General features: G+C 45.3%; 1 protein-coding gene across 1 annotated transcript in view; it reads right to left on the reverse strand.

Annotated features, from left to right (window-relative positions):
* Positions 1–263: 263 nt before the first annotated feature.
* Positions 264–14,099, reverse strand: part of p3h1 (prolyl 3-hydroxylase 1) — a 60,571-nt gene continuing 46,735 nt past the window's right edge. Inside the window, exons 11-15 of the mRNA XM_069919116.1 lie at positions 12,977–13,127; positions 10,559–10,676; positions 7,830–7,905; positions 4,849–4,989; positions 264–3,282 (exon numbers count right to left, since the gene is read on the reverse strand). Of these exons, the coding sequence (XP_069775217.1) occupies positions 2,941–3,282; positions 4,849–4,989; positions 7,830–7,905; positions 10,559–10,676; positions 12,977–13,127 (828 nt within the window). The 3' untranslated portion in view covers positions 264–2,940. The remainder of the gene's footprint in view (positions 3,283–4,848; positions 4,990–7,829; positions 7,906–10,558; positions 10,677–12,976; positions 13,128–14,099) is intronic.

Below are 14,099 nucleotides of genomic sequence, written 5' to 3' on the forward strand. Positions count from 1 at the left end.
CTCCCCTGCACAGCCCCCTCTCGCTCTCCCTGGTGGGATGGATATCTGAGGTGATATTGAGAATCTCGAGGCCATGGATCAAGAGTACAGAAGCTGTGTCAGTAATAGGGGCTCACCACCCCACAACCTACTAAGCTGTAGGCCCATCCATGGTAGACACCGTGTGAAATAATTAGCCACATCGGACCCCAGCAAAACAGAAAGTGAAGTATCAGTCTTGAACCTGAGGGACCACCTGAGAAGATAAACAGTAGGAAACACCCTGACAAATGTATTATTTATTTGTGAATAAAACTCCACAGGAGCTTAGCAGAGAAACATTGAGAAAGTCAGGTACCTGGACAAACAAAAGCCAAGGCAACGACTGCAGACTTGCACTGAGCCGTCATGTAATAGTTGTGCTTCCGAAAACAGTACAAGGCATAAATAAATTCCAGGCCCGTCAAAGGGAAACAACGGACCTGGTTACATGAAGGGTCGCTGCGTTCACCTGAGACAGTGAGGGGTGTTGCACATTCTCAGTTCCTGCTGGTTTCAGAGTCTGCTTGTTATCCAAAAGGCACATTTTGTCAGAACGGTATCGTTTTGGAACTTCTTTGGTCATATTTAAGATGCATAACAGAATGAGTCAAATTGAAGGTTTATTGTCTCATTTTCTCCCCTCACCCCTGGGAGGCCTTATCCGACACCTCATGGACAAAACATCAGATGGTCACCATGAGCAAAACTTTATTTTTCCATAGGACCCCGGGAAAATTTATGAGGCGCTGCTATTTGTTTATTTTAAAGGTCTTTTGGGTGACAGAAAGGAATTGATAAGGACCACTGAGGGAGAAGACCAACTAACAAACCAAGGAACTTGCTCAGGGTCACTACACTGCCTTGTTATTGCAGCAGTAGGCAAAGAGGTATGATCGTGGTAGATGACAGTCAGATCTTGGTTGGAGACGAGGTTGTGGGCAAGGAGTGACAGCAAACATGTCCCAACAAAATGCAGGAAAACAAAAGGGATCGGATTGATCGGCATAGCACACACTTGGCTGGGTGTCTATTATTAATACTGACAACAAGTCAATAGCCCTGAGCTGCAGAAACTGGGAAGTCTGGCAAAACACCACTACATTGTCACATTCCTCAGCAAGTCACCAGGAGAAGGCCAGGGGTCAAGCCTCCAGACGCCAACTATTCTGGCACCGATCGCAGGCTTCCCAGCCATCTACCATTCACCAGCAGGCCTGTATGTGTGATAGAGCCAGGGATATTATGGGAAGGGCTGCGAATAATGGTGCTTTCCCGTATCCCACCTCAGGAGAACTGCCAGTGGTTGAAATGAATTTATTCATGTAAATGAAGGCAGGTAAGTGGATTCTTTCAGCATCATGGTATCAATCTTCTAATCCCTCAGGAGGTGGAAAAATGGCTGAGGACGATGCTTAATGGATGGGATTTGTCAACTTAACCAGTCTCTCCAGGGATGGGGGTTCGTCACTAACTACTACTGACCAAATCCTGCTGGACAAGACTGTGCAAGTGGAAGTGACTACAACTGTGCATGGACAATGCTGAACACAAATGAGTGCATAAATTTAAGTTTGCGTGCATACGAGTGTGAAAATAAATGTGTATGTATGCGTAGGAGGGAATTTTAATAGTGTGTGGGCGTGTGTGTGTATGGGTGCGTGTGGGTGTGGTTGTGTGTGGGGGAGGTGTGTTTATGGGTGTGGGTGCGTATGTATGGGTGTGTAAGAGTCTGCACACATTTGCAGCCAAATGCGTGTCTGTGCGATGAATTGAACATGCACTTAAAGCGGCTGGGATTGGGACCATGTTAACATCGCCACACTTACATCAAGAGATGAAGGACGTCTCCTGGGATGTAAGCATGAGCAGGAACTGCGGGCATGTTACACACACAGCCTGCACAGGGTAACTAAGCATAGAAACACAGCCATCGAAAAATTAAAAAAATATGGAAGCTGAAAGTAGGAACTTCCGAAAGCACGGAGCTGTCTGACCTGCTGCTTGTTTTTATTGGAGATTCAAGATCATCTAACATTCAAAGATTGCCTCTAATGCCTTCGTAACTAGCTGCACCACACACTGCATCATAACTACCAGCTAAGACCCCAGTTTGTTCTGCAGTTATCACACATTTGACAGGAGGCAAGTTCTGAGCCAACTCAGCTGCCCTGCCTGGCAGTAACCTTGACCCTTCCAAGTGGAAAATGATCAGGTAAAGGAAGATAATAAAGGGAAGGCAACAAAACGTCCCCCAGTCTAATAGCTCAACCACCCACATCAGCATGGAGAGGCTTATGGAACATTCAGCAGACGAGACTCAATGTGGAGGGATGGGTGACATTGAAATGGCAATGTGGCACTACCCAGATAGCATAGAAGTAAGGACAGAACATCACAGCAGTAGTTCATTTCAAAGGCCCCGGGCGTCTTGTTAAAGGCATAGGTGGAAATGGGCGTCACGTGTCAGATGGTTCCTCTCCAGCACATGACAAGGTATAGGAGCAGAAGTTGGCCCATCCAGTCTGCCCCGCCATTCTAATCATGAGCTGATCCATCCACCCACTCAGCCCCACTCCCCGGCCTCCTCCCCGTAACCCTTGATGCCCAGGCTCATCAAATATCTCTCAACCACATGCCTACAGTCCGGCGCTCCGACCACAAACCCAGCTGCCACACCGTCCAAGAGGGCGTGAAGAGACACTGCGAACCTGCAGTATCTTCAGGGGGCACGCGGTGGGCAACAGGTGAGGGGAGAAGATCAGGAAAAAGGTGCCAAGCTTGAAGTATCAAAGCAGAGAGAGGAATGGAGTTCCACAGGATGGAGCTCCTAAATCAGTGAACAGTTACTGGGAGCAACTAATGAGGAAAACCACCAGTCACGACGAGTGTCTCCCTAAGTGGGTGTAGCTGCAAATAGTGTTACAATTCTTGTTTCCCAGGGGGTATATTCAGAGCTGCCGAGGTCTTTTGATCTGAAACGCCAGGCACTAACTCCTGAGAGGAGTCCATGGTTTTAATTGTGGACTGAGGGACTCCATCGCTTTCTGCTGTCGGCCCTTCCACCTCCGTCTGTCCAGCTGGAGCCTTTCCATCAGGTTCTGTCCCATCCTGGGCATGGGCTTTGCTGGTGGGCTCAGGGGTTGCGGCCTGGGTTGGCTGGTGGCCATTGGCACTGGGTTCCTTAACGTCTCCCTCATCCGCCAGCAGCTCCTCCTCCATCCCAAACAACATCTTCACCAAATCGTCTGCCTCGATCCGCTCCTGCAAGCCAAGAGAACGAGGCTACAGTTAGGACAACGGGGCATTCAGCAAAAACTGAGAGCATGACTCCCAATATCTCCGCCACGTGGATGTCACAAAAATGGAAGGTTCTAGGCTGAAAGGGAGAGAAAGATTTGAGGGACAAGCAGCGGGGTTACAAAGGTCAGTACAACATCATGGACTTAAGGGTCTGTAATGTGCTGCACTGTTCTATGTTCTATAACAGGGAGGGAAGACCCATGAGCCTGGACAATCAACTGAACTTGACTAATTTTACTAGAGTCTGCCTCATTTGAACTCCTCTGCTCCTCAAGGTAAGATTCAGCACTAGTGGTGGTGGTGGTGGGCGGTGGGGGGTGGGGGGAAGGTTTAGGTTTGTTGTTTCAGATACAGCAAATCCGGAATTCAAGCAAGCAGTAGCCTCAAGGAACCGGCAAATAAATCAAAGAGAATAAATTTTAAAATTTAAAACAAATAAGTATAAAATAATAGGTAAAAAATACGTTGGTTTAAAATTGTAAGTGTTCTCTGAAGTAACACATGAACCTTTGGTGAAGATGGGAGCCAATATTCAGCCAGCGGAGAGCCTTGGTCGGCTTTGCTCATAGCAGCTGTTTGAATAAAGTTGTGTGAAACAGCAATGGTGTCGCCCAGGCCGAAGAACTAGTTGATGCCGCTTGCTGTTGGGGTGGCTCTCTTAAAGTGTCTCCTTATCCCTGCTTCGTAAGAGTTGCCCGGTCAGAGGCTTTATCGGTAAATCTGGGGGAGGGGAGGTTAATTATCTATAATGTTAGTGTTCAGTAGCTCCGTGGAGGGGAAGGAACCTGCAGATGCAGCGACGTTTAAATGTTTTCAAAGGATGTGACTGAAAATAAAGTAAAATGGTTTACGGTTTATATATTCATGCAAATGAAGTTTGTTCAGTCTAAGTACGGTCTAGTATTTTTGTCTGTTAAACTGTTTATTTGAAAGCGGGTGTATTAGTTAGGCATTGTAAGTCTCAACTAATTGGAAAATACATATCCAATAAACTACCAATCCCCATAGGTGACAGATACCAGGGGTATTATTGTACTAAAGTACAAAGGCTCCCAATCCTCCCCTAAACTCCACATTAGGATACGAACAGAAGGTGCCATTTCTGGAATGTGGTCGCAATCAAATTGAGCAGGCAGTCATTACCAGGGACTGGACATGGAAAAGTCAAGAACACAAGATTAGAGAAAGGCAGCAAGAGCAAATATTTGTTTGGAATTAGGTGGGTTGTATTATCATTGAACAGTTACCATCTAAATTCATCAGTGAGAGGCAGGTCTACAGGTCTAAGAGGGGAACACAGAAACGTCACAGAGCTCAGGTGGTGATTGAAATAGCCTTTGGTAATGGCCACATCATACCCCCAAACCATCCTCCCCATTCTACTTTGCACCTCTCTTCCTCTCTGTAGCACAATCCCTCCCAAAACATTGCACCACACCACACTCCCCGCTCACACCACACTCCCTCCACGCTGCCAGTGCCACTGCCGCAGGTTGGACGAGGGTGGAGCTGGGCGAATTGCCGTACCCGTTCCTTCTGCCGGGGATCCAGAGTGAACCAGAGTGCCACGCCACACCTCTGCCCTTTGGTTACGGCCTGAACCCCGTGTGGGTTCTCTGCTCCCGAGGAGAAGCCCACCACACGGCCACACTTCGGTTTCACAGTTGCCTGGACAAGGAGAGATCATTAAAAGTAGTGTCAGCCATGAAAATCAAGAAATTCCACAAACAAACTAAAACCAAGCAGTATACACAGTCAACAAATTTTGGTTTTAAAAATCAGCTCATTGTAGAAGAGAAAACTATTGTACTACACCAAAGTGCTAGAGAAATTCAGCAGGCCACACAGCATCCATTGGAAGTAAAGGATAACCAATGTTTGGGGCCTGAGAGGGAGGGGTTAGAAATGGAAGACAGTTCAATGACTCTTTCCTTCAAGAGAATGTGAAGGAAGTGAAAGAACCAATTACACTGGACAATTTTTTTCTAAAGCTTTGCTTCCTGAAAACAAATTGGGGATTATGATAGACAACTTCAAGCTGAACACAAAGATCATTTCAGATTTCCGGTATCACGTAGGAAGTTGGAGAAACATTAAATTAACTTTTATTGAATTTAGCACGTTTAATCGCATAATGATGCTACTCATTGCGTTCGTTCAACTGACCTAAAACTGTTTTGCCGCTGATTTTCATTTATACTCAGCATCTGATGTCTCTCGTGTCAGTGTCCAACAATAATCGGCCGGCATTGATCAGTTCAAGTTGCCCTGATACCACTTTTTCATGGTCACAATGTCCTGGTGAAACCTTTCACTGTGTTCGTCACTGACTGCACCAAGATCCACAGGGAAGAAGTCCAAGTGTGAATGCAGAAAATGAATTTTCAATGGCATGTGGAACTTCATGGTTCTGTAATGCTTAAAGCATGTTAAGAATATGACAGTAAATCACAAAAATAGAAGGGAAAAAACAGGGAAATTTTAAAGTGACTTGCGTGATCAGCAACCTAAAGTCCATAAAATACACCCAAAAGTGTTCAGGAAGCAAAATCTATGTTGTCCAGTGTAATCAAAGTAGCATTAAAAATATGAGATTAAAATTGATGTGCGAGCACAGATCAAAGAGGCTTTTACAGTGTCAGACCAGAAGCACAAAGAGAGAAGAGCTCCCGTACAGAGTTGGGTCCTCACTGAGGATTGTTAGTGGAAGAACTACAGGAAGGAACCTGCCGCTTGAAGGTAAGGTTAGCAATGGGAAGGGTTGGCGGGGGAATGTGGCAATTCAGGGGAAGTCATATGAACAAGCAGAGCTCTACATTCTCAGAAGACAAAGGAAGTTTGGCATGTTGCCCTAGCCCTCAACACCTCTACAAGTGCACCATCAAAAGCAAACTTGCTGGGTGCACTACAGCATGGGACAGAATCTGTTCTGCTCAAGATGAGGAAGGAACTCCAGAGGGTGGTGAATGCAGCTCAGAGCATCATACAAACACCCCTCTCCTCTGTGGATCCCACTGACACCTCCTTCTGCCTCGGAAAGGCAGCCAACTCACCGTGGGACTATTACACGCCGGGCACAGCCTCTTGTCCCTCCTCCCATCCAGAAGAAGGCTTCAGGAAATGAAAACATTCACTGACAGTCTTAAAGACATTTGCTGCCCTGCAGCTTTCAGGCTCCTGAATGAACCCCATAATAATTCTCTCACACTGCCCTTGCTGGGTAGCTAATTTATCTTCCTCTTCATTGTAATCCCATATACAGCTACAGATACCTGTTCACAGTCTGCTATGTTTTTCATTAATATGAAATAAGATATGAAAGTCTGCAGACATGGTGAATGAGGTAAAAACACAACGCTGGAGAAACTTAGCAGGTCACACAGTGAACTTTATGTACCAAAGATAAAGATACAGAACCAACGTTTTGGGCTTGAGCCCTTCATCAAAATGCAGGCAGGTTCTTGAACAAAATGGTTGGGGGGGGGGGGTAGAGGCCAGAAGGGAGGAGCACAGGAGGTAATAGGTGGATAAGGGAGGGAGGGCACACCAGCAAACAGGGGGAAGAGGAAGGCTCTGTGAATGGAGAGGGAAGGGGCTGGTGGGGGAGGAGAGGGGGCACAGTCCGCAGGCATTTCGTTCAACCTGCCTACATTTTGCTTGTACCTCAATGAAGGGCTCAAGCCTAAAACATTGGTAATGTATCTTTATCTGCGATATAAAGGATACTGCCTGGCCTGCTGAACTTCTCTAGCAATAGTTCATTGAAGTCACTGCTACAAGTGGAGACAACATTTAGAGTTAATTGAAAGTGCCAGATGATGAACAAAATCCCAGCAACCTTGCCAGCCCATTCAGCATTACCTCTCTTCCACCCACTGGACGTCACTGGACACTGACCCAATGGGCCATTCAGGGGAGATAGCACACACCGGGAGATGTCCATTTGGGTTAATGGACTCGCCTAGCTATTGAACCCTTCGTGTGAAATCAGAATGCTGAGAGCCGAAGAGAAAGGCCAACTACAAATAAACAGGGATTGTGCTACAAATAAACAGGAATATTTTAAGGAAGTTGTCTTTGCCTTGAGCGAAGAGCAGAACTGCTGGTTTTCATTGTGTATCTGAGGAACCACCATGGGAGGGAGAAGGAAACATTGAGCCGGGGGACTGAGGTTTCCCCTGCTAAACGCACAAAGCCAAAAATCTTGTGTGAATGAACTGGTTGGAAACTGTCTTGCCCAAAGGGTTAGGCAGAGTGGGGTTTCTTTTATGTCCAGGACCCCCTTGTCCATCTGAAATTAGATGGTATGGGACTCAACTGATTAACCCCTCTCAACCAGAGATTGGAAATGGGACATGAAAGAGGGGGGATGGTTTGAGGCAGTCGATTTGAGCAGAATATTCTTGACCTTTCAGACTGATGGAAATGACAAGAGTTTCAACTGGATGCCTAATGCGCCTGCCACCCACAGCCAAAAACAAGAGTGAAAAACAGACTGAGAAACTTACTGTGATAACTTTAGCATCAATCTCTGTGAAAATGAAGTTCCCCCCTTCAAAATCGTGGTTCAAGTAAAGGATCGCACTGGAAGAAAATGTGGCTGAGGTTATTGAGTATCGGTAACAAACCTGTTGGTGTTTATGGAGACAAACTGTGAGTTAGAACTATAGAACACTACAATAGGCCTTTTGGCCCTTCTAGTCTGTGCCAAATTATTTTTCTGCCAAATCCAACTGACCTGCATCCCTTTGTACCCCTCCCATCTGTGTACCTGTCCAAATGTTTCTTAAAAGTCAAACTTGAGCCTGCATTTATCAATTCAACTGGCAGCTCATTCTACACTCCCACCGCTCTCTGCATCAAGAAGTTGCTCTAATTTTCCCTTTAAACTTTTCCCCTTCACCATTAACCCATGCCCTCTAGTTTTTATCTCACGGTTGGCGTAGCAGCTAGCGCAACAGCTTTACAGCGCCAGCGATCAGGACAGGGATTCAAATCCCACGGTGTCTGTGAGGAGTTTGTACGTTCTCCCCGTGTCTGCATGGGCTCTCCCCGGGGGCTCCGGTTTCCTCCCACTGTTCAAAATGTACTGGGGGTGTAGGTTAATTGGGTGTAATTGGGTGGCACGGACTCATGGGCTGAAATGGCCTGTTACTGTGCTGTATGTCTAAATTTAAATTTAAAATGTAACCTCAGTGAAAAATTCCTGCTTGCATTTACTCTCTTGATACCTATCATACTTCTAAATACCTCTATCAAATCTCCCCTCATTCTTCTACACTCCAGTACCTGTTTAACCATTCCCTGTAATGCAGTCCTGATAACATTCTCTGCATTCTTTCAATTGTATTGATATCATTCCCGCAGTCGGATGATCAAAATGCCACACAAAACTCCAAATTTGACTTCACCAATGTCTTATATAACTTTACCATAACATCTTGTACTCAATACAGTACAACTCCAATTATCCGAAATCGGATTCTCCAAAATCCTCATTTATCCAAAATTTTTTTCAGAGCTGAACTGGCCGGGGATGTCAGGCTTCCAGCGGCAGCAGCATTCCTCAGGCTCCCAGTGCCGGCCCTTGAGCTCCCAGCACCAGCAGCAGCGGTCCTCGGGCTCCTGGTGGTGGCAACAGCTGACCTCGAGCTCCCAGCGGCAGCAGCGGACCACAGGATCCCAGGCAGGAGCAGGATCCTGGGGCACCTGGCACGAGAGGGGCCTCAGTGGGAAAGTGTCGGTGATCAGCAGTGGCCACCATTTTTTTGGTGAGAATTAAACATTATTTTAATGTTTAAAAATCCTTCCCTTGTTGTTGATTCAACACTGTTACAGGTGATTTGCTGTTTCTTCTGGGCTGCTTTTAAAAAAAATTGACCAGTTCTCCGAAAAAACGTTTATCCGAAATGGGCCCGGTCCCGAACATTTCAGATAATCGGAGTTGTACTGTACTTTGATTTATGAAGGCCAATGTGCCAAAACCTCTCTTTCCAACCCTATCCACCTGTGACACCACTTTCAGGGCATTATATATCTGTACTCCCAGATCTGTCAAGGTCGGCGGAGCATTGTGGGCTGAAGGGTCTGTACTGTGTTGTCATGTTCTATGTTCTATGTCAGGTCAATGATGGAGAAGCTGTGTCAGACTCTCCGAGAGGGTGTTGGGACCACGTAAAGAACCATTCTGAGGGCAGATGACACAGGAAAGGACAAATGCCGAGTTTAAGATCTTTTTCTTTCATTGATGTCATCACAGGAGCCTGGGTGTGGACTGGGGATTTTACACAAGAGGAAGTCATGCAGGGATCAGTGGGTCGACACAGTGTGCGATGAGATTACTGGTGAGCTAATGCCCGTTCCCACTCGAGTCATCCTACAATAATGCCATGCTTATCTTCCCAATGTTACACTCCAGGCACAATTTACAGTCAGCACATTCTTTGGAATGTGAGAGGCAATCAAGCACCCAGAGGTGGTAGCAGAGAGAACATGCAAACTTCACACAGGCAGCACTAAAAGTCAGGATTGACCCTGGTCCCTCAAGTTGCAAGGCAGCAGCTCTACTGATCACACCAGTGTGTTGCCCCCAGTTAGTGAAAGAACATGGCAGTGTCCCCTGGAGTGACCTTGCAGGAACTTCCAAGTTTTTTTGCCTCTGAGCCAGGACATTTTGTGTTAATTTCCCATCCTTAGAGACACAAAAGTGTTGATACTCTTTGTTGCATTACCAAGGGAGTGTTACGCTGTCAATTATACTGTCATTACATGGGCAGGTTGAGTCAAAACCCTAACTGTTGAATTTGAGCAGGCAGTTTACTTTAGAATCTTTCCCAACATTTACCTCTCAATAACTAATGGCAATTTCTGTTCATTATCATGTCACTACTCATGGGAGCTTCAGATACAGCAGGAACTATTCCTGAAAAATTGCTCCCTCACTGTCAATACTTTGGAGCATTTTGAGGTTGCGGAAGTGATGTACCATCAAAAGTTCACAAAAGGCTGAGTAATGAAACTATCAGGCTTTTAAGAGCTAAAGACTGGATGACTATCAAACAACCTTTGACTGATCAGAGCAAAAGGAAAGGGGCCACTTGCAAGGACCTCTGGGTAGGATCGGTCTCAGGAGGCATGTCCAGTCGATAGCAGCCAATCATGGTGTAACAGTGGTTGACCACATTAAGAAACGATGCAAGGCTTTCTTTTCACTGTAGTAACGAAGGGTGGCGCTTACCTGTAATCTCGCTCAGTATAAGCCGGGTGCTCCTTCCGACACTCCAGAGCTTCGGAGTTTAAAATGCAGTTATCCACGTGAACCGAGTGGCTCAGGTCATCTCTGTTATCCTGTGTTCCTAATGCAGGGAAGGAGAACAAAAGGATCCAAAGTGAACCTTACACAGCTGTGTCCATTACTAGACACTGATTGATGTCTCTGAGCCATCCTGAGAAAGTACTATGGAAAGTAAATGTGAGAGCAAATTGAAGAGGACATATAATCATCTAGCACATCCGTAGCCAGCTAGGTGGATCCATAGCCATCAGGAGATGAGCCAGAGTGCTCCTGGCAACCCTCTAGCACCTCAGCAGTATCCAATGTCCAGGAACAAAAACATCTAGGTGCCCTAAGCATTGGTAAAGCCTCTACAGATCCATAATACCATGCAACCATCCCACTGGACATTCAGCGAAGACTCTGTGGACCAGAACAGACTCAATGGGCTGAAATAGGACTTGAAGGGGAAAAATAAATCAGCCATGATCAACCTCGATGGGCCAGATGACCTAGTTCTGCTCCTACACCTTATGGTCTTGTGATAAATGTTGAGGGAAAGTTGTTTTGAGCTCAGCTGAAACCCATCAATTATAAACGGGCAGTCTATTTTCTAAATCGAGAAACATTTTAAAATGTCCAGATGCCAAGGAACCTGGGAGTCCTCATGCAGGATCGCCTGAAAGCAAAGTTGCACGTTGAGTCGATGGTGAAGAAGGCAAATGCAATGCTGGAGTTCAGTTCAAGAGGAAAAGAATGTAAGACCAGGGATGTGATACTGAGGGTTTATAAGACACTGGTGAGACCTCACTTGGAGTATTGTGAAAAGTTTAGGGCTCCTCATTTAAGAAAGGACATGCTAATGTTGGTGTAGATCAATCACTGTGTTCATATCCTGTATATCCTGGTTACTGGGGTTCTGGGCCATTCTTTATGCCGGAGCTCTCCAGTGGCCATGTTCTGTTACTTTGCATCCTTGATGTATATTGTTAATAAGCTAGGTTTGAAATTAATCCACTTGCTTTCATTTATCTAAACGTGCAACATAATGTCAGAAGTGGGATATCCCTGACTTATCAAGATTAATGTTTTTCGTCTGGGATTTGCTTTATTGAGCAGGGACAACTAGGCCAAGACTGAGCCAGCCCAACCCAGTCTAAGTGACACTGACTATCAGGATCCTGGACCTGGGACAAAAGATTACAACACTCTCACGAGAGTAGGACTGGAAAGGATGGACACTGAACGGTTTCAGGTTGAGGTGCCTCCAGCTGAGCCACCCTCAAACACAACTGAAAATCTGTATAGAACACGCTCAGGTCGCCAAATCCCAAATACAGAGACGTACACCATAAATATTTGTTTGGCTGTAGTAATTGATGTTCATATTGTTTACTGGAGGCAAGGTGTTTTCTTATGTTTCTCATCTAATCTGGTTGTCATTTCAGTGAGTGAATATGTAATTCTGTGACCCTTTGTAAGCACTGAAGTTTAACAAGGTATTTTGTCATGGTATGGAGTACAAAAGGGGATGTAGATCAGTCACTGTGTTCATATCCTGTCTATCCGGGTTACTGGGGCTCGGTGGGGGGTGGGGGAGGTTCTTTATGCTGGTTCACTCCCGTGGCCATGTTCTGTTTGCATCCTTTATATATAGTTAATAAGCAAGGTTTCAAGTTAATCCACTTGCTTTCATTTATCTAAACACACAACAGTTGGAGAGGATTCAGAGGAGGTTCACAAGAATGATTCTGGGAATAAAAAAGGTATCATATGAGGAGCACTTGACAGCTCTTGGCCTGTACTCGTTGGTATTTAGGAAAATGAGGGGGATCTCAGTAAAACATTTTGAATGCTGAAAGGTGTGGACAGAGTAGATGTAGAAAGGTTGTTTCCTATCGTGGGAGATTCTAGGACAAGAGAGCACAATTTCAGGATTGAAAAGTGTCTACTTAGAACAGGGATGAGGAGGAATTTCTTCAGCCGGGGATGGTAAAACTGTGGATTTTGTTATCACAGATAGCTGTGGAGGCCAGGTCATTGGATTGATAGGTTCTTGAATAGTTGGGGCATCAAAGGTTATGGGCAAGAAAATGGATCAGCTCAAGATTAAATGATGGGTAGACTCAATGGGCTGAATGGCCTATTTCTGCTCCTAGAATGGAAGCCTCCAAATCACAGAGCAGGGAAGCCACCCATAGAGTAAGAGACCTGCGCACAGAGGTGGAGCTCACACTGAGTGGGGTGGGGGTGGGGGGGGAGTCGCACACTGAAGGTAGGAGCCGCGCACAGTGGGGGGGGGAACCATGCATGGGGGTGGGGGAGCCACGCACCGGGCTTGATACATTTGAATCACTCTAGTGTTAAGGCAAAGGGTGTTACCTTCTACCGCAGTCCGACAGACAAGATGAGAGTAGGCAAAGTAGAGCGGCTTCTCCAGTCGGAAGTAAGACTCAATGATCCTTCGAACTTTCTCGCTGACATCGTAAAACAATTTTGCTGGTTTAAGTGGGATCCTACCTTGCTGACTGAGCTGCCAGGAAGGCAGAGTTGTCCAGAGAGAAAACGAGGAAAGAGAAATGGTCACCCACAGTTCATTCGTTACAAGAGCACTAACCTCCCAAATCGTCAACAGCAGACAAAGTAACGGCGCCTTGACTTAAGACAGTGGCCAACTGAAAGCTTGTAATGGTTGAAATTAGAGAAATAGAATTGTTACATTTCTCAGTTCAATTTTATTTGTCTTATATATTGGACAACAAAGATTTTGCTTCCTGAACACTTTTGGGTGTATTTTATGGATTTTAGGCTGCTGGTCACCTGAAAGATTTTCCTATCATATACTTTTTTTTTAAGATATAACCTATTTTTGTGATTTCCTGTTATACTTTAAGTCTACAAAGCAAACTGTTTTGGTCAGTTCAAGCATGCACTCAATGCAGGAGCTATGCAAATGTTGCATTAGGCCTGGGCACACTTAGTCAGGGTAGATGCAGGCAGGCTATAAAAGCAGCTCACATCTACAGATGCTGTGCATTACATGGATTATAGACTGAACCCATGTTGATGCACATGTTCTTCAGGCAATAGCATAGTGAGTGTATTTAACAATAGCATTTATTAGGCACATTGAGTACAGCAGAAATGTCTTATCAATGTTACAAAGGCTGTTGCATTTATGAAGAGTATATGCTTAATGACAATTGAATAAAAGTTAATGTTTCTCCAATTTCCTACATGATACAGAATATCTGAAATTATCTTTGTTGTCTGTCATGATCCCCAATTTTTTTTTCAGGAAGCAAACTTGAAAAATTTGTGGTTCAGTGTATTCAATTAAAGCAGATATTTTTATTTTGTAGCACTGTTCAGCACTGAAATCCTGCATCCACTCACACTAAGATCAACTGTTTCATTCTGGCTAAAATGTATTTACGCAAACTATGCAGAAGTAAAACACACCATCAAGTAACCAACTGTGCATTAAAAACAGAAAGTGCTGGAA

Source organism: Narcine bancroftii, chromosome 2, assembly GCF_036971445.1.
Source record: "Narcine bancroftii isolate sNarBan1 chromosome 2, sNarBan1.hap1, whole genome shotgun sequence".
NCBI classification, from domain to species: Eukaryota; Metazoa; Chordata; class Chondrichthyes; order Torpediniformes; family Narcinidae; genus Narcine; species Narcine bancroftii.